Source organism: Acanthisitta chloris, unplaced genomic scaffold (genome assembly GCF_000695815.1).
Source record: "Acanthisitta chloris isolate BGI_N310 unplaced genomic scaffold, ASM69581v1 scaffold7984, whole genome shotgun sequence".
Classification (NCBI taxonomy): Eukaryota; Metazoa; Chordata; class Aves; order Passeriformes; family Acanthisittidae; genus Acanthisitta; species Acanthisitta chloris.
Genome location: NW_008667753.1, coordinates 62,241 through 88,985, shown reverse-complemented (window position 1 = coordinate 88,985; position 26,745 = coordinate 62,241). Strand labels below are relative to the sequence as shown.

Sequence of the window (26,745 nt, the reverse complement as noted above, 5' to 3'; positions counted from 1 at the left end):
CCTGAGTTTTATTTGCACTGCAGCTCTTTTGCAGCAGCCACAGTATGAGAATACTGCAAGACTTCATGAACTGCATTCCAAGGCTGCTACCTCTTAGCAGATTGGTACAATGAAGTTCTACTGTAAATCCAAGTTGAATTCAAATGAGTATTTTTTTGTTGTCCTGTATTGTCCCAAACAAAAGGTTTTGAGTCTGCTAGCTTATCTAGATAAGTTTGATCAGTGGGCTAATAGCATATATTGCTTCTCTCTACCAAGCTTGCTTTGTTTAAGTGTTATATGGCATTCCAGGCAGCCTGCTTAGTCCTTAAGGGGTGAAATGGTTACTGAGTGCTGGAAACATAGTTCAGAGAAACTGAAGAGCTCAGGAATGCAGACAAAAAATCGGAAGGAAAAAATAATCCATGCATTTCATTAGAATGCAGTGAATAGTTAAACAGGAATGTTTCATTGAAATGGTCCAATTTGGCCAAAATATCAAGAACAAATTATACTGGCAAATTACCAATACAGCTTCTTAGCTGCAGAAAATCTGAGCTTTCGGAGGCTGTAGTCTTTCAGGAGCTGACCTTGTAACCTGGAACTTTTATGCAAACTGCTCCAGGGATTTAACATCCAATAAATGTATTCCTTTTAAGTGAGCATTTCAGTATTTGAATTTTGTTGTTGTTCTTAATCAGATTGAAATTAGATTTTGGAATATTAGATTTCCCTATGAAATGGAGCGACCTTCTTCTGCATAGATAAAAGCAGGAATAATCTTGTAGTACAAGAGAACACTGTAATTTGCAGCAGCTATTAGACTTTTCAAAGGTGCTTCCTTTTATTGCTGGCTTATTTATGCCAGGGCTGATGGGGTTCCCCATCAAACATGCACTCTTAAGTACTTAGGCTGCTGACAACGAAGTCCCTATTTCACAAAATATTATTCCTGTGGTGTGTAAGCAGCCAAATCATGACTTTCAGGTAGCTTTATCACACTTTTCTCAGGTGGCTCTATTGTCCACAATGTCAACAGTATCTGCAATTAAACATGATAAAATTCAAATCAGGTTTTATTCTTCTGCAGCTTGGTGAAGCTAGGAGTAGTGGCAGAGGCACTCGCCCTGGCCACTGTGAGGATTAGAGTCTCAGCTATGTCCATTTACTCTTGGTTCACATTTGGTTGGCTGATGCTACAAAAGAAGCCCAAAATGTTTGCTTCTTTTTCAAATGAAAAGATCCTGCAGAATTTGCACTTGACTAAGAAAGGGGTTGCACTAAAGGTGCATGTAGGTGAGTGGGTAATTAATGCCAAATTCTGATGTCATTTTGTGTCATTGTTTTGTTTAAATGTTCAGCTACAGTATCATAGTGCAAACAGTCTGAGTTATAAGAATTTCAGAAGTTTCCTAGACTTACAGGAGAGTTTGAATATCAGCATGTGAAAGGGATACATCTGCTAGTGAACCAAAAGAGGGAAAAAGATGCAGGAGAAACTGTAAGTAATCTATTAATTACCCCTGATTGTAACTGTAAATATAACAAAGCCAATAAGAAAACCTGGCAAATGTGTTTTATACCCAAACACAGAGACCACTGAAACTGCTATATTTATTGTCCTGGAAAATGGAAAGTGAGCTTTCTGTATTAACTTTCTAGCCTTTTCTGAGGAAAACTTTAAAAAAAAAAGACAAATATCAAGGTGACTTCATCAACTCTAATGTCTGGCAAAGTTAAAGGAAATATTTGTGGTTTTGAGCCTTTTAACAATATGTGCAAGTTTTACATACCTTTGAGAAAAACAGTGTCAGTTTTGCCATATATGGCATGTATGATTTTAAACCTGTGCAATGATATGTGCAGAACTTCAGTGCACTCTCATAGGTCTTGTTCTAGGTGATTCATCTTTTCCAGCTGTTGGTTAAAGTAAACACATTCATGCGTTAACAGAAATAAAGAAATTATGAACTCCAAGGGGATTGGTTCAATTTTCATAGCACAATGAAATATAGTGTTGCTCTGAAAGGCAGAAATTTTCCACTTCACAGGTATTTATGTGTATACTATATTTCCAACATATTTGTTTAATGTATTTGTTGCTTTTCTTACATTGCATTGTGGTAATTTTGGGGCAGAGAAAATTGTGGCTCTTGTGTGAACAGAGAACTGAGAAGAAACACAGTAGCAGCCTTGGTCTGTGGTGCAGGAATGTGTATCTTTGCAGACAGCAGAAGTAGCCAGGTGGGGAAATAGAAACCTAAGAATTCCTTCTCTCCTTAGCATGTCTGTGTCTGAGAAATGTATTGTGAGAAGTGTATTTTGTCACCTGCTCAAAACTCTTTGGACATGTACCAATTCGTCTTTTTGAAATGTAGCATACTTCATACTGTCAGTAATTAAGAGACTTAGTGGCACATCCTGTCAGTAATTAAGAGACTTAGTGGCAGGATAGAATTGATAGAAGTATGGTATAACATGGTATTATATGGGAAGTGTTCCTATTATAGTGGGAAACATGTCTGGGACAGAAGGCTGAAGCTGGGACAGGAAAGGATAAGCTAATGTTCCGAGGAGCAGAATAGAAGTGGGGCAATTACACAAGTAGTAGAGCAGCCTGAATGTCTCATTCAGTTGTGCTTGATTTTTCCCACAAGTTGCAATAAATGGGCAGACAAAGAGCATATGATCCTAAACTATGTGATCTTGGTTCTCACCCATACTCACATATGTGCATATTTTGTTCCTAAATACAACAGGAACATCCATATCTGGGTAGCTGGGATCAGGAAGGGTCTTCTGCATGCTCTTCTCTGTGTGCAGTTAAATATCCTGGATTCCTTCTAGGTTCTTTTATTTGTTGATGGACAATTGCAATGCAAAACATGAGTCTTGTGTGCAGATTTGACTGCCACAATATAGGAATGCTGCTATAAAGCTATATAGAGAGTGTCCAAAGGAGGGCTACAAAGATAGTGGGGGATCTAGAGGAGAAGTCATATAAGGAACATCTGAGGTCACTTGGTTTGTTCAGCCTGGAGAAGAGGAGACTGAGGGGAGACCTCACAGCAGTCTACAGCTTGCTCACAAGGGGAAACAGAGCAGCAGGCACTGATTTCTTCTCTCTGGTGGCCAGTGACAGGACCTGAGGGAATGGCATGAAGCTGTGTCAGGGGAAGTTTAGGTTAGACATTAAGATTTTTCACCCAGAGAGTGGTTGAGCACTTGAACGGGCTCCCCAGGGAAGTGGTCGCAGCACTAAACCTCCCAGAGTTCAAGAAGCATTTAGACAATGCTCTCAGGCACAGGATGTGATTCCTAGGGCTCTCCTGTGCAGGGCCAGGAGCTGGAATTTCAGGATCCTTGTGGATCCCTTCCAACTCAGGATATTGTATGATTCTATGATTCTATGAACTTATGGTGTGAGATAAATTTAATCAGAGACTCTATTAACTACTATAAGGTAATTCTTTCTTTGTCTGCTCAAAGTGCTTTTACTGAAGATAAAATTTCTTCTATTTAATTTGGGAAAACAAGGGAGTAGATTTGCATGGTGTTAGGCTACTCCAAAATAGTGGCACATTTAGTTTAAGATACTGCAAATCCTCGCGATTGTTTCCTTTTTTTCAGGAAGCAGTATTCAAAGAGTACTGTGGATTTTTAATTTTTTTTTGAAGTAGGAAAATCTTTAAAACAGCCTGAAAGCTGCCATACTTGAATTACTGATAAATATTCTGTTCAAGTTGATCTAAAACTGAATAGTTCCACTTATATATTTGGGACTTGCACCCTTATGAGAAATTAAAACCTTGCAAAATATATCATCTGCAAAACTTTCTTACCCCACCCAATCAGACTGTTCGCTGTCTGAAAATGTGCTGAAGCAATAGGAGAATCTAAAGACTAATGAGCCATTCCCATAAAAAAAAGAGAAGCTTTAAATCTAGCACAGATACATACCAGACTAAATTCTGGACATCTAATTTTTCAGTATTCTGGGCTTAATTAACATTTCTGCCTCGATTTCCCCATTAAAAAATGAGAAGCAATAAAATGCTTACCTTTATAGTCATAGGGATGCTCTGTTGGTAATTAGATGCTGTCACACAGAATTACTGTAAATTACAGTAATTACTGTTCATTAATTAATTCTGTCAGTTTTATGTTTTATTGTAATGCACTGTCATAGTGCTATAGTGTTTAAATTGGATGCATTTAAAATGAACATTCACATTAAAAAGGAGTGAAAGAGAACCTTTTATTGAAATTAAAAAAAGTTCCAAAGAAATGTTTTATTATGATCTAATTTTGGCTATGGGATTCTGAAGCTGAAAATTACTGCATACTAGTAATTGCATGTATTATTATAATTAAAAATGATAGAAAAAATATGAAGAGACATTCGGTATTTAAATTGAACTGCTTATTTTAGACCAGAATTCAGTATTTAATTGTAGCATTCTCTGTTGAACCAGGTGTATTTCCAGTGAATGTTTCATGCCAAAGAGAATTAAGGCAGGAAAGTTGACATTTCCCTCACGAGAAAAAGACTTAATACTAAATCTGTATCTCCCGCTGCTGGAAGTGAGGCTTCCTTTGGCTCGTACAGCACTGAAATACTGTACTTGTTGTTTTATTGTAATAGTAGTGTAATTTACACTATTGCTATGAAGTAATGATGATTATGCTTGTGCTGTAGTCTCTGAAATTTTATTATGGTTTTATCTGCGTTACTGATGTGTAAACATGCAGAGAAAAGGATCTCCTGTTTCCATTTCTAGGTTAAGACATGGTTGGCAGAATATATCCATTTCAAACCTGCTAGGTAGAAAAGGACTGTGGAAGTGAAAATTAAATGAAATAAGGTTTTAAATTAGCAGGGTATTAGATATTCACTTTACATAATGAACTAAGCAAACAATGTAACATGAACTACAGTAGGTAAAAAAAGAGTTGTACCTGTCCTCTGCCCATGGAGTCTGTGTTGTAATTTAAATGAGATTAGAAAGGAGAAAATAAAATTATGACAACCCTACACAAATGCAGCCTCTGCCTGCCCATGAGTCCTGTGACCTATCAAGTGAGGAGGAATATGTGCCGTGCCAGTTGCTGCCAACATGGAAATTGCATGCAGACTGTTAAGTTTCTCTAGAAAATCTGTGTTTGGGTCTCTGCAATGCTAATAAAGAGATGCACCTGTTCCAGACTCCAAACATGATCTGCAAGAAAAACCAGCAAGCTGAAATAGCCACTTAGGCAAATAGTCAACCAAAGTCCATATTCGTAAGCGCTACACTTCACAGTATAGATTTCCCAAAGGTAGGTGTTATCTTGCTGTATGAACTAAAGATTGGAAGGTACAAGGGTGCATTTTTATGACTAATAATAAAACCACTTGATGCTTATTTTATAGTATGTGTTCACATACATAGAGTATTTTGTTAAAATGAGAGGCGCTGGTTAGGAAGAGTTCTGATTTCTGCCTTGCCCTGGGGAAATAGGCAGATGTTGTGGTAATCAAAGAATCACAGAATCACAGAATGGTTGAGGTTGGAAGTAAACTGAGAGCTATCTGGTATAACCCCACTTCAAGCAGGGTCACCTAGAACAGTTTGTCCAGGACTGTGTCCAGACAGCTTTTAAATATCTTCAAGGATATCTCCACAACCCCACAATCTTCCTGGGCAACCTGTGTCAATTGTCATCCACCCTCAAAGTGAAATAGTCTTGTGTTTCAGGTTGTGCCTGTTGCCTGTGGTCCTGTCACTGGGCCTGGCTCCATCCTATTTGCAACCTTCCTCCAGGTGTTTTTATATATATTGCCGAGATCACCTTGAACCTTCTTTCCTCCAAACTGAGTCCCAGCTCTCTCAGCTTTCCTCATAGGAGATATGCTCCAGTCCCTAACTCATCTTAGTTCTCTTTGCTGCACTCTCTCTAGTATGTCCATGTCTTGTCCTGGGAAGCTGAGAACTGGACACAGTACTCCAAGTGTGGCCTCACTAGCACTGAGTAAAAGGAAAGGATCATGTCCCTTGACCTGCTAGCAACACTCTTGCTAAGGCAGCCCAGGATACCATTAGTCCTCTTGACTGCAAGGACACATTTTTGGTTCATTGTCAGATTGTTGTCTACCAAGACCTTCTGATCCTTGTGTGCCAAGTTGCTCTCCCTCTGGGTGCCCCCCAACATGTACCCAATTGGGATGGTTTTGTTTCTCCCCAGGTGCAGAACTTTGCACTTGCCTTTTGTTAAGCTTCATGAGGTTCCTGTCAGCCCATTTCTCCAGCCTGTCAAGGTAAAAACTCACTGAAGTTATTGCACCAAAAAGGAGAGCTAGAAGAAAGGACACTTGACTCTAAGAACAGGGACAGATTTATTTACAAGCATCTAAAATTTCACCCAGAGGTTCAGACTTTTCTCTGTTTTAAGAGGTTTGTTGTTTTGTTATTTGCTTGTTTTGTTTTGTTTTTTCCTGGGGTTTTTATTATTCTAATAAAACATACCTTTAGGGAATGAAAGTAAAGTATCATTTGATGTGCTCACTTCAAGAAGATGAGGGACACAAAGGTAATTCTAATTCAAGAAACTGGTTGGTTTGGGTCCCAGAGAGCAGCAAGTTTTCACCAAAAGCAATGTATTGATACTCAGATTTCTTTAAACTGGAAGGAATTTAGGTTAATCCTCTGTGTTGATACTAGCTGTGGTATCACTTCAAGTAGGTGGTACACAGCACATTTGGAGCTTTTTTGTATTAAAGATCCCTTTAAGTTAGAACCAAAGTAGAAGCTGTGCAGGTCATGAAATCCTGGAGCCACACTGTGACTGTATAACACTATTACCCAAGCCAAATGGTAGCTTTTGCTCTGATTTACTTTCTAAATTGATCAAAAGTTAAAGCATTGATTTGAGTGGAGGTAGCTGAGGCTATGTGGATATGAAGGCCTAGTACAGTAAAGACAAATGGGGAAGTACGTTCTAGAATATTACTTTACTGTTCAATCCTCTAAAAGGAGCTGTGAGTGGAGTAAAACTGCTGGAATGCCAGTATAATTCATAACTGGTAAACAGTCTTCAGCAGTCGATGGGAAATAGATCCTGATAACAGCTTAGCTGCCTCAAATGTAGAAGCACATTCTCTGTTTTATCTAAATGGGCATCAATATTTCATCAACATTCCAGTCTCTCAGTGATGCAGTACCTCAATGACTTTTTAAAATATGTATTTCAAATTATTAGCACGATTTTAAACTTTTCTTTCATTTTTAATCAAAATAAATAAAAAAAAATTTAATTCAGTATTTAAGTAGATTTTTTTCGACACAGCAGCCTGAGTTTTGGCCTTTTTTCTTTGTTTTCTTGTTAGTGTTTTGATTTCCAAACTGGTATGAGCCTGCTATGCTAAGGATTATGTACCTTTTCTTAAAAACTTCCCCAGAGCTTTCTTTTGATGTCAGATGATGAGGTAAATTATTACTTCATGAGTTTTAAAAAGGACTGTGTTGCCTAATTTGAAAGTAAAATTATGTCCAAGCAATAATAAAATCAAATCCTTTTGGTAATCTGAGATTTTCTCAAAGGTTTATTTTCAGAGACTGTTTGTGAAAAATTGCATCGTCTGATCTGTTTGAGTCTATGTAAAACAAAATTATTTATTGTTTATAGAATCTTCTATTTAAGGCACCTGTTAAGTGAGATGGAAGGCATTCTTATGTGTTTGTGTTTGCCTTTGTTGCTTTGAATTATATTGCTTACATGTATCACAGCAATGAATGACAGATAAAATGGTTTTCTTTGTGGGTATGTAAACAATGGTATTTGGCTATTAATATGATCAAACAATCTTTACTTTGGGTTTTGATATTTTGTTCTCCTTAACAAATTTAGCTTTCACCATAAATGCTATCTCAGCTACTGAATAAACTCAGTGTCTCTCTCATAGGTTATCTAATACATCTAATTATAGCAGCCCTTTACATTCAAAAGTGTTTTCTATGTAGAATTATGGAAACAGAAAACATCATATTAGATGAAGATGATAACAATGAAATACTTTGTTACAACAGCAAATGAAGTTATTTTGGAAATAGTAGAAGCAAATACCTTATATATTACATATATAACTCATATATACTTTATACCATCTTTGTTATAATTACAGAACACTCAAGTAGAAGACTCTCTTCTCTGAATATCAGTATGGTGTTTAGCAGGTCAAAGAAGTATGGATGATGACCAGGGACGGATTGAAAGAATTCATGGGAGTGGAGGTTGAGCTTGGTTATTTTTGCTTGATTGTCTTGTGGCACCTTGGGACAAAGATTGGAATCTCTAGTACAAATTTAGATACTTAATTCCAATAAGGGAAAAGGAAATTCCAGGTGAAGCAATGTCTATATTTCTCACATGTCAAAAGCTCGCTCGTGTCAGTCATTATTCTGAGAGGTTCTTGTACAGTCTTGCTGAAATTCTTTCATCTTTCTTTTTTGAGTTAGTAAGTACTCACAGCATTGGAAATAAACATGAAAATTATTCTGTGAAGGTGTGGGGTAGCATATTTGCTGCAATCTGTGTATCAAATGTAAGTTAAGATAATGAGCTGAGTTCAATTTACAGATCTTTTGGACTAGTTTGCATTACTGTTTTTCTCCTAGTATACTACTTCCTGCTTGTATTTTTCAAAAATCAATTACCTTTTTATGTAATAATGATGCCAGTGTTGACCTAATGTACCTCCTCTATGGACATAAAAATTGGAGACAATCAAGAACAACGTGAAATTAAATATAATCATGCCATGTAATAAGTGAAAAAAGTGATTTATTAGCCGATTTTAGTGAGTAAGTGTAAATGGAGGATCAAACAGCTCATCTAACAGCTGTATTTTTAATTAAAAGCTATCTTTTAATCTGTAGTACCTAATAGTTTTTGTCCTTAACTTGGAAGAAAGTGTATGGTGTTTGTGGATGATTCACAAACTAAAAGGAGGCATAAAAAGCCCCAATGGGTGCAGTAGTTCTAATGGCTTCACCCATCCTGCTGTGTCAGATAACTCGACATGACCCTGGCTGTGGCACTACATGCCAAAGTAGCTATTTACATTCTTTCTGCAAGCCCTTAAGATGACCACAGTCACTGCATTCTGCAAAGGAAAGCTTTTAAGAGTGACAGATACCCCACAATACCATTGCTGCAATTTCAGCACAGTCTTTCCAGAACTTGCCCATCCACTAGCTCCCCTGGATGCATCAAACTCTCTCATGCCTCTGTGAATACATGATTTGTGCTATTGTTTACCAGTGTCTGCTGGCAGACCTAGAAGGGTCATACCAGGCAGCACTGAGTAGTGGGTTCACAGTGCATCTAATGTACAGACCAAATAAGGACCTTTTCTGTTAGCTTTTCTCTACTGTGTGTTGTACCAGCATTGGTCAGTGCTGCTGGCTGTCAGAAAGTTGGATTGCAGGTCCAGCTGGCTTCTGGTTACTGGCAAGGTCGTGCAGGCACCATGTGCATCTGTCTTCTATAGCTGCCAAGGAACAAGATGATGCTATGGGAAATAGCAAACATACTGTGATGACCTTGTAATGTGTGCTTACATGTGTGGTTGCTAGACAGATTTGAGTTGCCTGGGAAACCCCCATTTCAGCTCTCAACCTACAATGTCAGGGCAAGAGCCCAAGACTAGCATTTATAGAAGCTAAGCTAAGCATTTGTAGAACCTAAATGCTGGAAGGTGTGAAGTTGCTCTATTCTTAGTGATCATTATGGGCACTTCTTATAGCTGTGGCTCTAATTGTGGCTGCAAATGTAATACTTTTCCAGTGCAGTCTCATGCAGTGTTGGGCTCTTACAAGTAAGATTTTTACTACATCCTGCCCCTGAAAAGATAAACCATATGTGAAGTTATGATGAGATGGAAGAATGATATAGAAAGATAGTTGTGTGGGATCTGCTGAATTGCACTGAAGGATTATGCATCCATGAACTCAAGTAGCTCTAGGAAGTCACTTCTGAACATGGAGTGATCCAGAAAGTATGCAGCAGTTGTTGCTGTAAAGACTAACAAGATCAAATTTTTTTCCAAAATGTTCCAAAGGCCAGGACTGGGAATGATCCGTGAATGCAGCAGGGGCATTGTCAGGCAATACAGTGCATGTAGCCATGTGAAGTGTATCTTTAAATATGCTGTATTGGGTTAACACATGGCCAATAACTTAAGCACCCACCAGCTGCTTACTCACTGACTCCCAGCCCCTGCAGCAGGATAGGGGAGAGAAGAGCAAAAGCAAGTAAAAAACTTGGGGGTCAAGATAAAGACAGTTCATTAAGGGAAGGAAAGTGGTGGAGGGAGCAATGCAAAGGAAGTTGCTTATCACCTCCCATGAGCAGACTGATGCCCAGCCAGCATGTCTACCTTGAAAAAAACTATCCGCTGCTTTTTACTGATGAGAGTGACATTATATGGTGTGCAGTTTGGTCAGTCTGGAGCCGCTGCCATTGCTGTGTCCCCTCACACTTCTTGCCCATCCCCAGCCTGCTCGCTGTGGGAGGACAGAGCGAAAAAACAGAGGAAGCCTTGATGCTGTGCAAGAACTGCTCAGCAATAGCTAAACCACTAGTGTGTTACAGATACTGCTGTAGTTACAAGTCTGAAGTACAGCAACCTGCCAGCTGCTATGAAGAAAATTAACTCCAGCCCAGCCACATCCAGTACATATGCTGAAATAAAAGATCTGGAAGATGCACAATGCTTACAAAGGTATATCACAGAAAACAGCATGAAAAGCTTGAGTGATTATGGGAAAACCCATTGCACATTTGAGATATAGGACAGATTTTAATGTGCTAGTATACCTAGTTCTGATGTTTGCAATTGAAGAAAGATACTGAAAAATTGAATAGAGTTCAGAGGACAGTCTTAGTGATGATGAAAGTAACAAGCTTTAGTATATGAGGCTCCAGTAGCTCAGTTTGTGCTAATCAAGACATTGATTAGGAGTTAAGAGAACTAGATATCTCCTGAGGCCTCTTCCAATGCTAACTCTGGAATACAGAGTTTAAGACACCAGTGTTGTGGCTTTGACTTTAAAAAATGTAAAACAAGCACAAGTTTTTTCTACAAGCAATTGCCATTGTCCTTTGGGACAAGTCACTGAAGTTGTGGTTTGAAAATTTTAAACTCAGGATTTTCTGTTTGTTTTCCAAAACAGTCCTCTAGTTCTATGACAGCTACTACTAGCTGTGGTGGGTAGAGTGATGAATGCAGAGAATTCCGCTGGGTAACATTGTTCAGGAGGTCAGAATAAAGAATTGCAATGAATCTTGCTGGTATTACAGTCTGGCATCCATAAAATAAATTAACAACTCTTGTGTTTTCCAGTTTCATATTTTTTTACTCAACTTTTATTGCTTTTATATTTCCATGTATAAAAGTGGTTTTGTTTTTATTCTTTTTTTCTTTCTTGACCTAGGTAAGTTCACACATTTTAATAACTGAGATAATTTGCAGTTTTGCATGCAATTGATTTCTCCCTTTTATTTGCTGTATGAGGAACAATTGTTGCAGCTAAGATGTGAAATACAAGCTTTCATTTTCTCTCAAGTAACAGATTTTGAATTTTTTAGTTTCTATAAATCTGTTCATTATGAGATATGTTCACATGTACGTATAAACATAAAATCTTAGCAAATAAAAAATCTCAATACTTAATAAACACAAGCAGTCCTGGAGTTAGCATTAATGTAAATGGATTTCTTTTGTTTAGAGGAATTATTCTGGTTTATGCTAGTTGGGAAAAAGGCAAAAATACTCTTTATATTGGTGATAATAGCCATTTAAATTGCATCTTGCTCTACTAGTTTGCTAAAAGAAATGTCAAGGGACATAAAAGCAGAGATCTTAAAAACACTTGTTAGGAAGTTTGGAATTATACTTCAGTGATTCTTACTGTGGGATAGTCATTGAGAACTGCGTTTAGCTAAGCTTTGATCTTAAATTAGACTCAGTAAAAATATGACTTTTTTTTTCCTAACCAGGGTTTATTTTTATCCACTGCTATATTCACACATTTCTCTTTATATTTTCTTAACAGTCACCTTTCAAAATCTTTCTTCAAGGTTACTCCTGGTCCACGGTTTAAATGAGTCAGACTGTCTGAGCTCGGGCCACACCTTGTTTTACTATCTTTGGCTGAAGCATGAATCTTGGAGTGCTTAAAAAAATCTTCCAATGAAACGTATCTTTAGCAGCATACTTCACTGCAAGACAAACAAACAGACTTGTCTTCCAGTGCCTACATCACTTTACCAGAAAATGTTAAGTCATATTTACATTTTATGCTGTAACTTAAGGAAGCTGAGTGACCGAGCCAGTACGGAGTATTTAGAGGAGGTTCTCAATTCCAGGCCCTAGCTTCACAAACAGCTGTGAAAGCACAAGTTTCTCATGTTCACAAAAGAGAAGGAAGGGGTGCAGGCTTAGGAGTTGTTCTAAATGCCAGAACTGCTATCTTGTCATTCATTTAATTTGTATTGTCCCTGTGAAGCTCTTGGGACAAGGAGGAGGCTACACACGTTCTAGGATGAAAGTACTGCTCATATATTTGCATGCATGAATATTTGCCATGATCTGTCTACAAAATGCATGAAAAATATATGAAATTATAGCAATAAAAGTGAAAGAGCATACTAAAGGGTATTAGTGTGATTACCAGGGAATCTGCTGAGGAGAAACAATTCCTCATTTTTATAATTTGTTGAGTTTTTTTTTAACATAATAAGGAAAAAAATATTATAGAGTGTTCCTTAAGGCAGTTTCTCTCTCTAAAATAATATGGTAGACCACTAGCACCCCAAGTGGGCAAGGTACAAAGATGTTGACATCCAGATTTTTTTAAATATTCTGTTTTCATGTTCCAAGTATCAACACTTCGCTTTATTAGAATAAAAGTGATTTTGTGTTTAAAATTAGCCGGTATTAAGGTTGGGCGCCAGAGACCCTGATGAGAGCAGTCATGGTCTTTCTCCTGATGCAATGAATCTAAATAGAATAGCTTTTCAGATGCCTGAAACATGGGATATATTTAGGAATTTCAGGTGATGAATGTGATTTCTTAATTTGAGAGTTATTTTAAGAGCTGATATGGAAGAGAGGATAGATGTTGGTAGAAGTGTCTTGAAGTTAATCTAATTAAACATGTATTTATTTACCAGAGAGGACAGGAATGAGAGTGCATTCGGCAGCCTCATTTGGCATGTAGCCGTGCTAAGGAAAGCAGTCAGTGGCCTAACTTAGACTGAAATCAATTTTCCAAAGAACTAAGAAAGAGGCCCAGCACCTTCCATTGTAAGTGCAGGATTTGTTTTGTTGACTTGCTTTTTCTAACTGATATCTATATGTGCATTTAGAAAAACAGCATCAACAAAATTTTGAACAAAGCATTCACCACATACACATCTTACCCTGGGCAGTGAGTGTGCACATGATAAATGAGTCACATTGCTCATACCTGACCAAGAAGCACTTGGGTCCAGCACAGCTGAGTGCTATGTAAGAAGCTGAATGGAGCAGAATAGTGTATTAGCAAGTCGAGCTTATTTGTGAAAGATTTCATATAGGAGTAGGGGGGAAATAATGTGATCTAGGTATGACAAACCCCTTCTCAGCTAGGCAGTATTGTCTGTGAATAGAAAGCCTTGCAGATTCCTTCATAAAGGATTTTTTTGTGTTTTAAACAAGGAAAAGTATACAGTATGGATGATTTTAATCTGATATATAGAGGAAGATGAAGCAGGAAAAATTAAAGACAGTTGTCTTTAACAGCTTCATGATGCAGCTATATGTTCACACATTTTTGTGAAGTGTTAATGGCAAATACAGTAGTTAATGAGGTATACAGGCCTGATGCTGTATTATATCTCAGGCAAAATGATATGTGATTTATCATATTTGTTTTTCTCTGTCCTTAATTTTTCTGTGATTAATGTGTGATGCATATGCAATGCTTTCTCTGTTATAACAGAAAAAATGATGCTGTTTTTTCCACTCAAATTGGCAATGAAAAGTCCTAAAAAAAATAAATAAAAATAGAGGCACTTTTAAATACAAATATAGGAACATTTTTAATGCTATTGATTTACATTTATTATGGCAAATTCTCCTTGGGATAATTTATGGTATTATGGCTTACTGTACACCTCAGGGAATCAAGAACAAAGTTAATTGTTCCTCAGTGATGTACCGTTTCCACCCTTTGCCCCTCAATCAACAGCTTGCAAAGCAGTAACAGAAAATGTAGAGAAACAAATCTGGGCATATTGAGTTATTTCTTCTTGGAACAGTTCTTGCTAGAACATACAGAAATAGAGATGGCTGGCTGGTGCTGGGCTCTTACACATCCCTCTGTCTACTTGCAGAGGCAGGATGTTAGACTAGACTGATTCAGGTCTGATCCAGTATAGTAATTTCTGTGTTGCTTACCCTTAGCCTTCGTTATTCTGGGTCAGTTGATCAACACACTAGGAGCTGTAACCAAGAGTCTATCCATGTTTTGACCAACTGGTAAGGAAAACTTAGCAGCAGGCTGTACTATGCCTGCTTATTCATTGTGAAATAAAGGCACACAAGAGCCTTTGAGGGGTCGTTTCTTTTTTGTTTCTTGTTTTATGTGTGTGTTGTGCTAAGTGGGAACTTGGGGTAAAGCATTCTAGACAATGTTACAACTGTTGTCAAATGATCAAGTTTATTAACATGTCACAGAGCTGCGAGTTCAGGTAGTTTGGAACATTGTGATTGATATTGAAGATGTTTTGAAGCAGTTAGATTCTATCTTTATATTACTGTAATATGCTTTGATATTACTAACATGCCATTATTGAAAATGCATTCCTATTCTGTGTTTTTCTGACCAACCCTGGGCTGCTCACTTTTTTGCCTTGTGGAATTGCCTATAAATTATTATATTGGGAGGAAGTATAAAACATCTCCACTTTCCCTTGTTCTTCTCTAATTAATATGATCACTGCATCTGCAGCATACTGTAAAGGAACAGTCTTACTTCATGGGAAACTGCAGGGTTTGCCTTAGTGCTAACGTGGCAACCTGATGTAGTATTGGCAACAAAATCCACCAGTTTCTAGCATGTTGTAGCTGCAGATTCTTCCTCCTTCTCACTTACTGCTCAGTGTTAGCAATATTTTGGGGAATGGCTGCTGTGAATGACTCAAGGCTAATCGCTGTCCTTTCTGGTTTATGTAGATTATACTTGTAACAAACCTAAAAGTGTTTTTTCTATCCTTTACAGCAGATAAAAATTAAGAAAAAACATCCTGTGGAAGCACTCTGCTGTTTTCACATAAAATCCTGCATCTGGTTGTTAATATGCAATTCCCAATACCATGAACTTTCATAGAGGTTAGAGATGAGTAAGATCTTTTAGGTCACCTAGTCCTCTCCTCAGTTGTACATACAGTAGATTCACATAAGGCACAATCATGTCCCCTTTGCACTGAAAGGGAGCATTCTTTTCACATGGCATGAGTGCTTCACTGATACTGGAAAGGAGAGAAAAGACCTTTTTCCTGTAAAGGGTGTGCGAGATGAAGTTGTAGCACGTTGACATAAAAGGCTCTTTGTTAATGGCTATTGTGCTAATGGTGCTTTGAATATGAATGTTTTGTAAGCAAGAAACAGGCAGTGATTCAGATGAGCAGTGCCTCAAAGAAAACTTGAGCAGGACTGGAAGTGAAAGAAAGTCTTTGGTATTTTGCAGTCTGTTTTTGAATGGGTTGCACAGATTCAAGTAGTCAAGACCATACATATAATAAACAGGGCACTGAAGCTGTAGCTTCCACTACAAATTTGGTTTTTAAAAAAAAAAAAGCAGAATTCATATCACGGTAAAAGTGCTGAAGAATTTGCTGATGAACTTGTATGTGTGTATGTGTTATACATGCCTCTGTCAATATGATCTAAGGTATACATCTTCAGCAAGCTGAAGTGCCTGCTAATCCATCTGGCAGAAGTTGCCAACCTCCATACTATCAGGCTATTATGTCTGTTTTCATGACATTATTCTCCCTTATCTTGAATATTTGGGGAATATTTCTAAGTTGGTGAATTTAGAGATCTTTGTGAGATGCAGATAAAAATATTTACATTTTCACCTAGCTGGCCAAAATTTAGGAATTTGGAGATTATTTTAGGATACACAATATGCTGATAATGGCATAAGGTATCTGATAATCTTATGTTTAATAATATCTACATATTTCTTTTCTCAAACGTAGAGGAATTAAAAATATGTAAAGAGGGTCTATGCATATGAAATTATAAAAGTTTTTTTCAGTTCAACAGTAGAAAATGTGCACATTATTTCACAATTTAATACAAATTATTTGTGTTATTCCCATACAAATACAGTGGTTAAACAGGGTATCTTGCTGGCCAGAGTAAAACATGGCACTGAAGTGGTAACAGCATCTTTTATTTCTACTACAGTAGATACTTGACTACATGCATGCATGCTTAATTACATGGCTATGCATACAGGGAAGAATTAAAGGTTCATTTTGCTATGTGAAAGTATAGAAAATTTGTGAAGTCTCTCTGGGAAGACCCCTTAAAGATATCTTTTTTTTTCCTGTATGTTTGAAATATTTAGGCTAAATGAAAACTTAAATAGTTCAATATTGTACTTTAGAGAAGCACAGATAACTAGCAGTTGTGGTTTCTTAATCTACACAGGGCTATTTCCAAGCTGCAGACTCAGTCAAGCAATGCTTTGTTCAGATGAACCCTCAAGAAACTCATTGCAGATTTTGCCTGAGTCAGGACTATGAACTTGTACTGTTTGCACTGTTACTCAATGTAAATATTTCCAATAAGGCTTTCCCGTTGCTCTTAAAAAACAGGAATTGGTTGAGAAAACTCTTGCAGACAGTCACTGTTAAAAAAACCACAATGAAATTCCAGCAGATGGAGCATTCTAACTTGCTTCCTTCGGCACCTTTAAAAGTTAAAGTTACAGACACTGAATCAAGTTAAATTTGTGGAAGTTTTAGTAAGGGAAGATGAGCATACTCCTATTAGAGTTAAATAAGAGTCCTATAGAAATAATATAAAAATCTATAGAACTGAGAAGTTTTGCCTCTGCTATTGAATTGTATTAGCTGCCTTAAGAGTTTGTAGAAATGTGAGCATTCTCCAGTAATCGGTACTGCATGTCTTTCTAGAAGTTATATCTCAACCAGAAGTTGTTAGGATAATTACAGAAATTTCTGAATTAAATTATTTTTGCCTCCATAAAGCTGAAGATCAGGTTTGCTTAGTGTAACTTTTTGTTCCTGTTCCTAAAATCTATGACTCCATCATGTGTTCTGTAGAGGAGTACAATGCAGAAAAGTAGTTTTAACTCTCTGTGTCCTGACCTGGTCAACTTCTTTGTGCCTGTTGGTCTGATTTCTAGTAATGGGAGCAGTTGTTGCAGAACCACAAGTGTTACAGCACCTGATTTTCAGAATTCGTGGTTTAGAAAAGTAAGTCAGAATGTGTGTCTGTGCTATTACTGTGTCCTTTGGCCCAACCAACCTGTGATTTTGACAGGAGACAGGACTCCTGCTTGCAAACACAGTGGAAGTTGGTTGGCAGCAATGAGCACATGAGCACATGCATTGCCTGTCCTGGGAGAGAGCCTGCATTTCCCCCTTTTTCACCCTATGGCAAATCCTTCTAGTCTGATTTCACACAAATGATTTTGAAAATTTCACATTAGATTTTCTGGTGGTGAAGAAGACAGGTATTGGCTTTTCCAATACCTTCTGTGGCTATTCATAGATTTGCTGGATTTGTTCCAATAAATATTGCCCGTTAGGTCAAGGAAGACTATTCCTTCTAATCAGTGACTATTTCTGTTATTGAGTTCCATCTGAACTGTAGTGTATTTACTGCATAAAAATATCTGAAGAATTTTTATGAAGTAGAATATGATAGAGTTTTGAAGATCTGTTCACCAGGCATTATGTACACAAGGTACAAATATCAATGTATTAGCTGAGTTTTGGAGATGCATTGCATTATTTGCCTTTTTAAGGTATCTGTTTCTTGATTTTATGAGCAATTTTATAAAAATAAATTACAAATCGGAACTTTATGTAAGTATAAGGCAGTAATTTGTAATTTTTTGAAATTTTTTACCAAATACTGAGATATATACAGGGAAAGCTTTACTAAGTTTTGAGACAAGTAATTGCCCAAATTAAGTACAAAACTAGGAAAATTTTTTCATATATTATGATATTATGAAATTATACGATTTTCAAAAATCGTATAATTTTGGGCTAAGGAACAGTAATATTTCATGTGTATGTGAAAAGCTAAACAATTTCATATGACCTAATCTCTCAGTCAGAAATCATATTCTGCACTGTCATGTTGTCAAACTGCTGTCTGACAAGATGTGTGATTGACTGTGCAGTTGAGATATAACACATCCACCTGTAACAGGGTTTCCCATGGGCAGTGTACCAATTCAGTGCATGTTATATAAACCAACATCTTGCTGTATTTAAACACATTTGTTCCTCTGTTGGTCAAACACCAGTGAATGAAAACAGAAGTTAGAAGAAAAGGTGATGTCATATAGATGTCTATATAGGTGTCTCCCTTTTTCTTTCTTTTCACCTGTTTCACTCATATTATTATTTTTTTTCTTAGCCTTCATTCTTGTGGCATTGATTTTTGTCAAAATCCCCAGGATGACCATAGCCTATTTTTAATATTTGATGCAAACAAGAAGTCACAGGCTTACCCCAAAGAGCATATCAGTTTACTGTAACACACCATCTAGTCATGCTGAATACAGTCACATCACTTGCAGTGTGAGATAAGTACAGCTTCATTGCTGAGTTTCCTTTTCTAACACTTTTAATTGTTCTCAAAGCGGCAGTCGTTAGTTTCCTGTGCTAGTCGTTGAGCTCATTTCAACTCCATTTGCTTGCATGTTCTGTTCTTATGCATGTGCAAAAGGAGGGCAGAGTTTCCCAGTGCTGTGGTTGTTGACCAAGGAAACCCATTGTACTTGGGAACAGCTAAACTATTATCTTATTCAGTGCACAATAAAATGTCACCACCATGTCACAGAGCAGTGCACATGCTGACATTGGACTGGAAAGTGCCAAAAGCAATGAGGGCTACAGCAGAACCACTCAGTTAAATGCTTGTCATTTGAATACACATAGAGAACACTAACTAAAGTTCTCAGAAATCACTGTCAAAAGATTTAAGACTAAGATATTTCCATCCTCAAGCACATCTAGCCTCACATGCTGATTGTCACTGCTTTGAAAAAGCAATTGTCAAATGAAGAGTGTTTCTTGGGCTTTTTCCATGTTTTCTTTTTCATTCTGTTTATATTTTCCTTACTAAGCATGTGCAGGGTTTATTAAAGGTACCCAGTAAGACTGGGCACATGAACGCTCCACAGCTAGAGGCCCAAGAAGGCCCTTGATCCTTGGCTATCATTTTAGCATTTGTTTCATGAGTATAGAATCAGATACTGTGCAGTCACTGTGAAGCTAGAAACAGGGTGAATTGTCCATCAGTCGTCAGATACTGTGCAGTCACTGTGAAGCTGAATTGTCCATCAGTCCTTTGTCATCTGTAGCCATGGGTATCTATGTTGAGGTTCAGTCTGTGTTCAGGCACTTTTTGTAAGGTTGATTTATAACCTTTCTGCCATCCTTCCTTCACTCATAATTTTTTATTCCCATCTTCTTTGCATAGCACCGAAAACTGTCTGGCATGTAACCTAGAGCATGCTTAATTCTTACTGTGGCTTCCTCCTTTAAATTCTTGTTTTCCTGTGTATTCAGTGGTTACCTTGATATGTTCACATGTTTCATAGCTAGGAGTTCTCTGCATAACATAGGGATGGCTATCAATGGTTAGTTCTTTCACATTCTATGTTTAACCACAGTAAATCAGGTCTTCCATTGCATATTATCAGGAGGACTGAAACAGTTATACTTAAGAGAAGAAAACCCTAACTATTTTGGTCTTTTGCCTTTACTTACCTACACTGTCCTACTGACTTCGCTGAACAAATTGCTCAAAGTTTTGACCTTAACCATCCGCTTCAGTACCTACTACATATAGCTGAGCTTTGTCCTCTTTTTCCATCCTTTCTTGCCTTATTATTTGTATTTTTCCCCTATTACCTGTTTTCCTGCTACTTTTCATTATAACCCTCCTTGTCCCCTTTCTTTACTGTTGTCTTCAAATTCTTTTCTTCAGGTCTGAAATTGCTGTCCCTCTCCAGTTAAATTTGCTGCTCTCATTGTGCTGGCAGCAAAGTGAAATGTGATGAAAACCTGATCTCTGAAGGGTTATTTGCTGCCATATCACTGCTCAGATTTTTAGTAATTTTTACTTTGCTTCCAGCACACTAATTGAATACAGCAGAGCAGAACAGCAGGGGACAGAAAAAGAAGACACTGAGTCCTGACAAAGGCTTTCTCTAGGGGTAGGTGTTCAATTAGCATCTCTTATTAGACAGCAAATGCTAACTACCCACAGACAATGAAGCACTAGATCATTCACAGATTGAAAACCATTGAATATGTACATCTGTGGCTATTCAGGCAAGTGCTGAAATCCTGGGCAAGGCTGTGGGCCAGGTTGCATATTTAAAGCATTGGCATTTTAATATATAGTTAGAAAACACTGATTTGGAAGAGGCTGGAAGCACATATATTGCACCTAAATAAATTCAACATGTAGATTTTATCTGTATTTATCATTTTTCATAACTGTCAGGGTGCTTGTTGTGACCCTGTGGGATTTAGTAAATGCTATTAAATAAATTATTTTTTCTCTGTTTCTGTAAGACTGCTTTATAAACAGTTGAAAAATATGTGTATTTTGCCATATTACTTTTCTGTGTAAGCAATTGTAGTAATTGCTAGTGAAAGGCTAAGGGGTTGAGAACAATTGCAGAGGTATATCACAATCTCAAACGAAAGCAATTATAAAGAGAAGAAAACTGGCCCTTGAAAAATAAAATGGAAAAAGACATGAGCTGACTGTGAAGCTGCTTTGTAGGACACTTTCCATTTTAGGAGAGTGCTTCTATCATGCAAATATTTGAGCATCTGGATGCAGACAAATCTAAAGTGCCTATCACTAGATCACTGAGTCACATAGTATTAAGGTCTTTAAAGAACTGAAAAGAGAGAGGCCAGGTAAAAACATGCTTGTTTCTACATTAGGAAAAGTCAGGCATCATGTTCCTGTGCATTTACTCCCATATGAGTTTCATTGTTTATTTATTTATTGTTCAGGCATCATAATGAGGAAATTCTTCTATTTGGAGACACAAACAGGAACGAAGATAAGAGCTGTTGAGTTTCATGAGAGTGCTCCTAGAAACAGGATTCTACTTCAGCTTTTGTTTGCTTAATTGTTTTTAACCTGTCAGTATATATTTATTTCACAGAATGTTGTGAAGATTCAACAAAACATTACACACCTCTTAAAACTGAACAGATAACTGGATGTCTTGCTAAATGCAGTAGTTTAAAAGTTTGGGTTTACTTTTTTAAAAAAATTAAAGTGGTTTTTGCTGCTGTGACTTACTAAATAGCTTCCTATATTTATTCAGTTTAATCCAACAATTTCTTATGCCAGTTGATTCAGCTAAATTCCTAGGGACTATTCATGTAGCTGGCAGGAGTGCCACTTAGGGAGTCCTAGTTAGGATTGTTATGGGTGAGTGCATAATTTGGAGATTACCTCCTGAGTATTATCCTTCTCCTCCGAAAGACATGTTGTGCAGGGTACAATCTGCACCATTTCTGATAAACCCAGATTTTCATTCTTTTTCGGTGTACAGGTGAACATTGAAGGTCTTTTCTCAACCTTAGGTTGCAGTAAGATTTCTCCCTCAGTGGAACTATGATTGGGGTGAGCTGCAGGAAAAGCCTCTGCCTTGTCATTCAGTCTTTGCTCTTGATCTAGTTACCTGGTCTCAATTTGTAGCTTCACTGTAGACCACAAGAGATCAGTTTTTCCCATATATTTCTCAACTTCAGCTAAAGCAACCCTCCCAGTCTTGGCAGCAAGAGATAAATGATAAAATGGGTGTCTAGACATTGCTGTATTGCTGTTCTTAGAAATAAATAGTCTTTGGTCTAGATGTCCTAGAAATAATTGAGAATTGTGAATTAGTACTGCTTCCATTTATTTAAGTGAAACAGCATGACTGCTGTAAAAGGTATCCAAGGTTTGTGTTGTTTTCTTGTTGTACAGTAAAATAGATTGATGTTTGGGGCTTATACACTATTACAGTCAAATTGCTGCTCTAAAGACAGTTCACGATTGCAATGCCTTATTGTACTGTGATTTGGCTTGTCTTTCTGATGGCCTCTTCCCTGCTGCTGCAGTTTAACTGATATATGTTTTAAAAGCTTATTACTTTGCATATTTTTATTGTTGTTTAATTTTTTATATTACAACACATTCTCTTTCTGAAGGAAAATGCGGCACAAAAGGTCTCCAATCTAGTGACCACTAAGAATTCAGAGGTTTTGTTTCCAGCTCTGCAACAATTTTCTTGTGTCCCAAAGACACTTTGTGCATGGTGCAATCTGCACCATTTCTGTTAAACCCAGATTTTCATTCTTTTTCTGTGATGTTCTGAAACACTACTCAGTTGAGCAGTTTTAAGTTGGACTATACTGATCATGAATGGAGACTTTTTTACTAATAACTGGAAATCCATTGCAAATTGCTCTGTCTTACAAAAGAGTTAAGATCACTTTGGTGGGTGGTTTGGCCTTATGTAGATATAACCTCTGCTTGCCTCCAATGTCTTAGAACTGTTTGTATGAAAAACCCTTGGATAGACTCTATTTGTTCTCCAGTTCACATGGCATTACCCAGGAAAGTAATTCTGCCATGTGCTGAGCACCATCAGTTCCTATTAACTTCAGTTTAAGTGAAGGGGCTCAGCCCTTCTTAGGAAATGCAAAGTAGTGTGAACTCAGATTCTTATGCTGAAATTCAGTTCTTTGCAGAAGGTCTGCACAAAACCTATGTATCATTTAAGTGCCACTTAATTCTTTATAATGGAGCTTGGAGTGGATTTGAAGAATCTGAGAGGCTTTTTGCTCTCTCATCTGCAGAGGGCTGAATTTCACCCCTGGTGAATATACATAGTAAAAAGGCAACTACACTGCCTCAGGAAATACACCATATTCCTTTGCTTTGACTAGTGTAACTCAGTTTCAATTACTGATGAAAATTCTTTGATATTATGCTGATAAAAATCGTTGTACACTTTGCTCCCTCCCTATATTACATATTTAGCTTCACTCTCATACTCTGCTATGGGCAAACCATAAAGCAAAAATAAAAGAAAACAGATCTACAGACAAGTGGCCCTTGTGCCACTCTGTGTGAGGGCCTGTGTCTTGGTGAGGCTTCTGAATCAAAGCGGGGGGTGGGTGGAGAAGCAGAATGAAGGGAACATGGAAACCTATAACAGGAAAGAGACCCGTGGGGGGAAGCAGAGTGGTGATGCTGGCATCAGCAGGGCATACAGGGACACAGGGGTGCTGCTGTCTGCCACATGTGTTTGGGCTTAGTCCTGAGGGGGTATTCAGGAAAATTTCCAAGTGTTCATGAACATTTCGTGTCTAGTAGTATGGTTCTTTTTTGTGTTCTGCTATTGATCCATGCTACTTCTGGATATGTTTCATTAATAAATTAATAAGCTGTTTTGATACTGATTTGTTTTAAACCATGTGAACTGAGTAGCTTTTCCCTGCAAAAGCAGTTGTTCCGATTCTCAAGGTCTAAATACATGAGCTGGTCTATACCCTTAGCAGAGAAATATTTTAGACTTTATGTTCTGTAAAATACTCTTAGTGTGTTTTAAATTTGTGCAGATATAGCCAATACTCGGAGCAAGCATCCCATATATTTGTGATCATATCAATAGCTGCATTCTGAGATAGAAACCTTGAGAGTAATTAATGGAGGAGATAATTTATTTTTTTAAAGATTAGTTCATACTATATTTCCAGGAAAACCTCCCAGCTGAGATAGTAGAAACAATCTAGTACATATTTCTTAGTTTAACTGACTACTCAGTTATTTAGTGATCTTTCATATTGTTGGAACATTGATAGAAATAGCCATTTCAATATGTGAATTACAAAAGATATGCATGCAAATAGGTGAGGTTTGGCGTTAACATGTTACTGAGCTTTTTCTGTTAAGCCTGCAATTGCATGCATGCCTTCACTGAGAAAGGATGAGGCTATTATCTGTTACAGAGGAGATGGTAGCCTCAAAAACTGATACGATCCACTTATCAGTAATGCACTATCTATGGAGCCTGAGCACAGTCCAGATTTCTGCATATTATGTGCTATAAAAACTTAGTGTATTTGCTTCAAAAAATGGTAGTTATGAAAATTGTTTGGGAATCATTCCAACAGTGAGATATATGTTGCCTAATGAACAACGCATATTCCTATGTAGACATTTGGGGTTTAAGGTGTTTTTTATAATGAAAACCTTAATATGAATTTCAGATTGTTCTTCCACTGAAAGAAATCAGTGTTTGTTATATTGTTAGACCATACCAACAATTGTACTGAAACTGAGGATACAAGTTATTTCATGTCAAAATATTGGAAAGGATTTTATTAATTTTATTTCTTGTCATGATGCAGTGGCATTGGGAATTGTTTTCTTAAGCAGTTCCAGACAGAGGAGGTCAGGCTGAATGACATGTTCAGGTCAGCATAAAGCTGCAACTGGGATAAATGCCTGCTTTTAATCTCATTGGACCCCGAATTAATTAGGAGCAGCATAAGCTTTTTGTACCCTTGTTTTGCTAAGTACCTCTGCTGTAGTTCTCTTTTTATTGGGTTCATGACTATTGAAGAGATGTTGTGTGTACACGTCAACATAGCAGAAGACATGATCTGTGTCCCTGTATGTGGAACAAGTTCTGCCCTTTAGTCCTGAGATTACATGCAAATTGAAGTGGTGAAGCTTTCTTATACTTCAGCCAAGAATTGGTGAGATGATCTCTGAAGGAAGTGGGGACCATTTTCTGTGGACTGTGAGCATTACAGTCTGAGTAGAAGTTAGTTTGGGGGACCTTACCTTTTTTTGCATGAGTATATGGCACCATGCAAGTGAGAGTATCTCTGTATATGTATTTTATGGAAAGTATCCCAAACATTCCACTCTACAATTTTGTCTGCAGGGGGAGAATGAAAGAATGATTAAATACTAGATATTAGTAATATTGTTTACTATTATATGAGAAGGAACACAGATACTACAAAGGTGAGCTCAAAAGCAGTAGTACTGTAGTCCAGAAAAAAGTCTACAGAAGTCTCCCTGCCTTGAAGAAAAATTTCATTCTACAGCTCCTTTGCTTTTACTTTATTGCAGCCAGAGCTCTGTTGTCCCAAGATTACTTGCTGTGTATGACCTTGAGGAAATTTTGCAGAACCAGCTTGCCAGTTACTCAAGTATTAAGAGGAGACACAAAACACTCATCACACCACCTCTCAGTCAGCGAGCTTCCTAACTAGACTTTTTTCCCCTTGTAGTAATAGGGTAATAGGGTGTTTGTTCCTGTCTTTTCCCTCTGCTTATTGTCTACTCCATTTCTCAACATTTGCTTCATTCAACACCTGTTCTTATGTTTTTAGTTTCTGCCCCTAACTGTACCCCTACCAGTGCAAGTATAGCACAGTTTCACAGTAGCTGTCAGTATGTTGACACCTCTAACTCTTTATTATACCTTTTCTCTTTCCACTGTAAGTCTCATGTCTAGATACACTGTAAGTGCTTCAGGATAAAGAGTGTCTGCTCAGGTTTATAGAGAATATAGCACAATAGATCACAGTTCTAGGTCACTTTTAGGCTACCGTAATGATTAATTAGGATACTAAGCTTTCAATTGTTAGCTCCTCCAGCAATGTTTACTTGATTGGAAGGAGCATGAAATTAGAAATATGGCTAGTTTCTATGTTATTTTGATTTATAATAGAGCTGTCTTTTGTTTTATTTTTGGTTTTAAAGTTTGAAATGAAATTTGTTGGAACAGCAGGTGTTCTAAATAATTTTGTAAATTGCCTAGGGCTGTCTACATCATAACCTATTGCTGAATTATCAGATGATGAAAATAGACAACTCAAATGAGAAAGTGTTTAGAGATAAGTGAAATGTGAATTCTCTTGCCAATTGGTTTTGGTTTTGTTTTTTTTCTTCCTTTTCTGTTCCATAGCACGAATTATCAAAACAAAACAGTGGTGTGAAATGCTTCCATGTTTAGAAGGAGAAGGCTGTGATTTGCTAATCAATAAATCAGGCTGGACCTGTACACAACCAGGAGGACGGATAAAGACAACCACGGTAGGTCATTTCTCTGTTCTATACTTCCTCAATTTTTCATGCACTTTAGCTTATTGCAAAACAAAGAGTGAGATTTCTAATCAGCACAGTTATGTAAAGTCTGTTGCCTTGTAATTAATCTGTGTGTCCAAATGTGCATGCTTAAGTACACAGCAATGTTACCACAAAAGCAAGGAAAATGTGCAATTCCCACGGTTACTAAGAGTGGAAATTATATCAAGCTTTTCTTAAAAGGCACCAGTGGTTTAACTAACATTTGTATCCAGCCTGAAAACAGTATCTTATTGCTTCACTGTAAATGAATTTTCTTATGCTGAGGTAGTGTA

General features: G+C 37.4%; 1 protein-coding gene across 1 annotated transcript in view; it reads left to right on the top strand.

The window, feature by feature from the left end:
• Positions 1–26,419, top strand: part of FAM19A5 (family with sequence similarity 19 (chemokine (C-C motif)-like), member A5) — a gene marked incomplete at both ends in the record, with an annotated part of 104,985 nt that extends 78,566 nt beyond the window's left edge. Inside the window, one exon of the mRNA XM_009072648.1 lies at positions 26,292–26,419. Coding sequence (XP_009070896.1) covers positions 26,292–26,419 — 128 coding nt within the window. The remainder of the gene's footprint in view (positions 1–26,291) is intronic.
• Between the last annotated feature and the right edge of the window lie 326 nt (positions 26,420–26,745).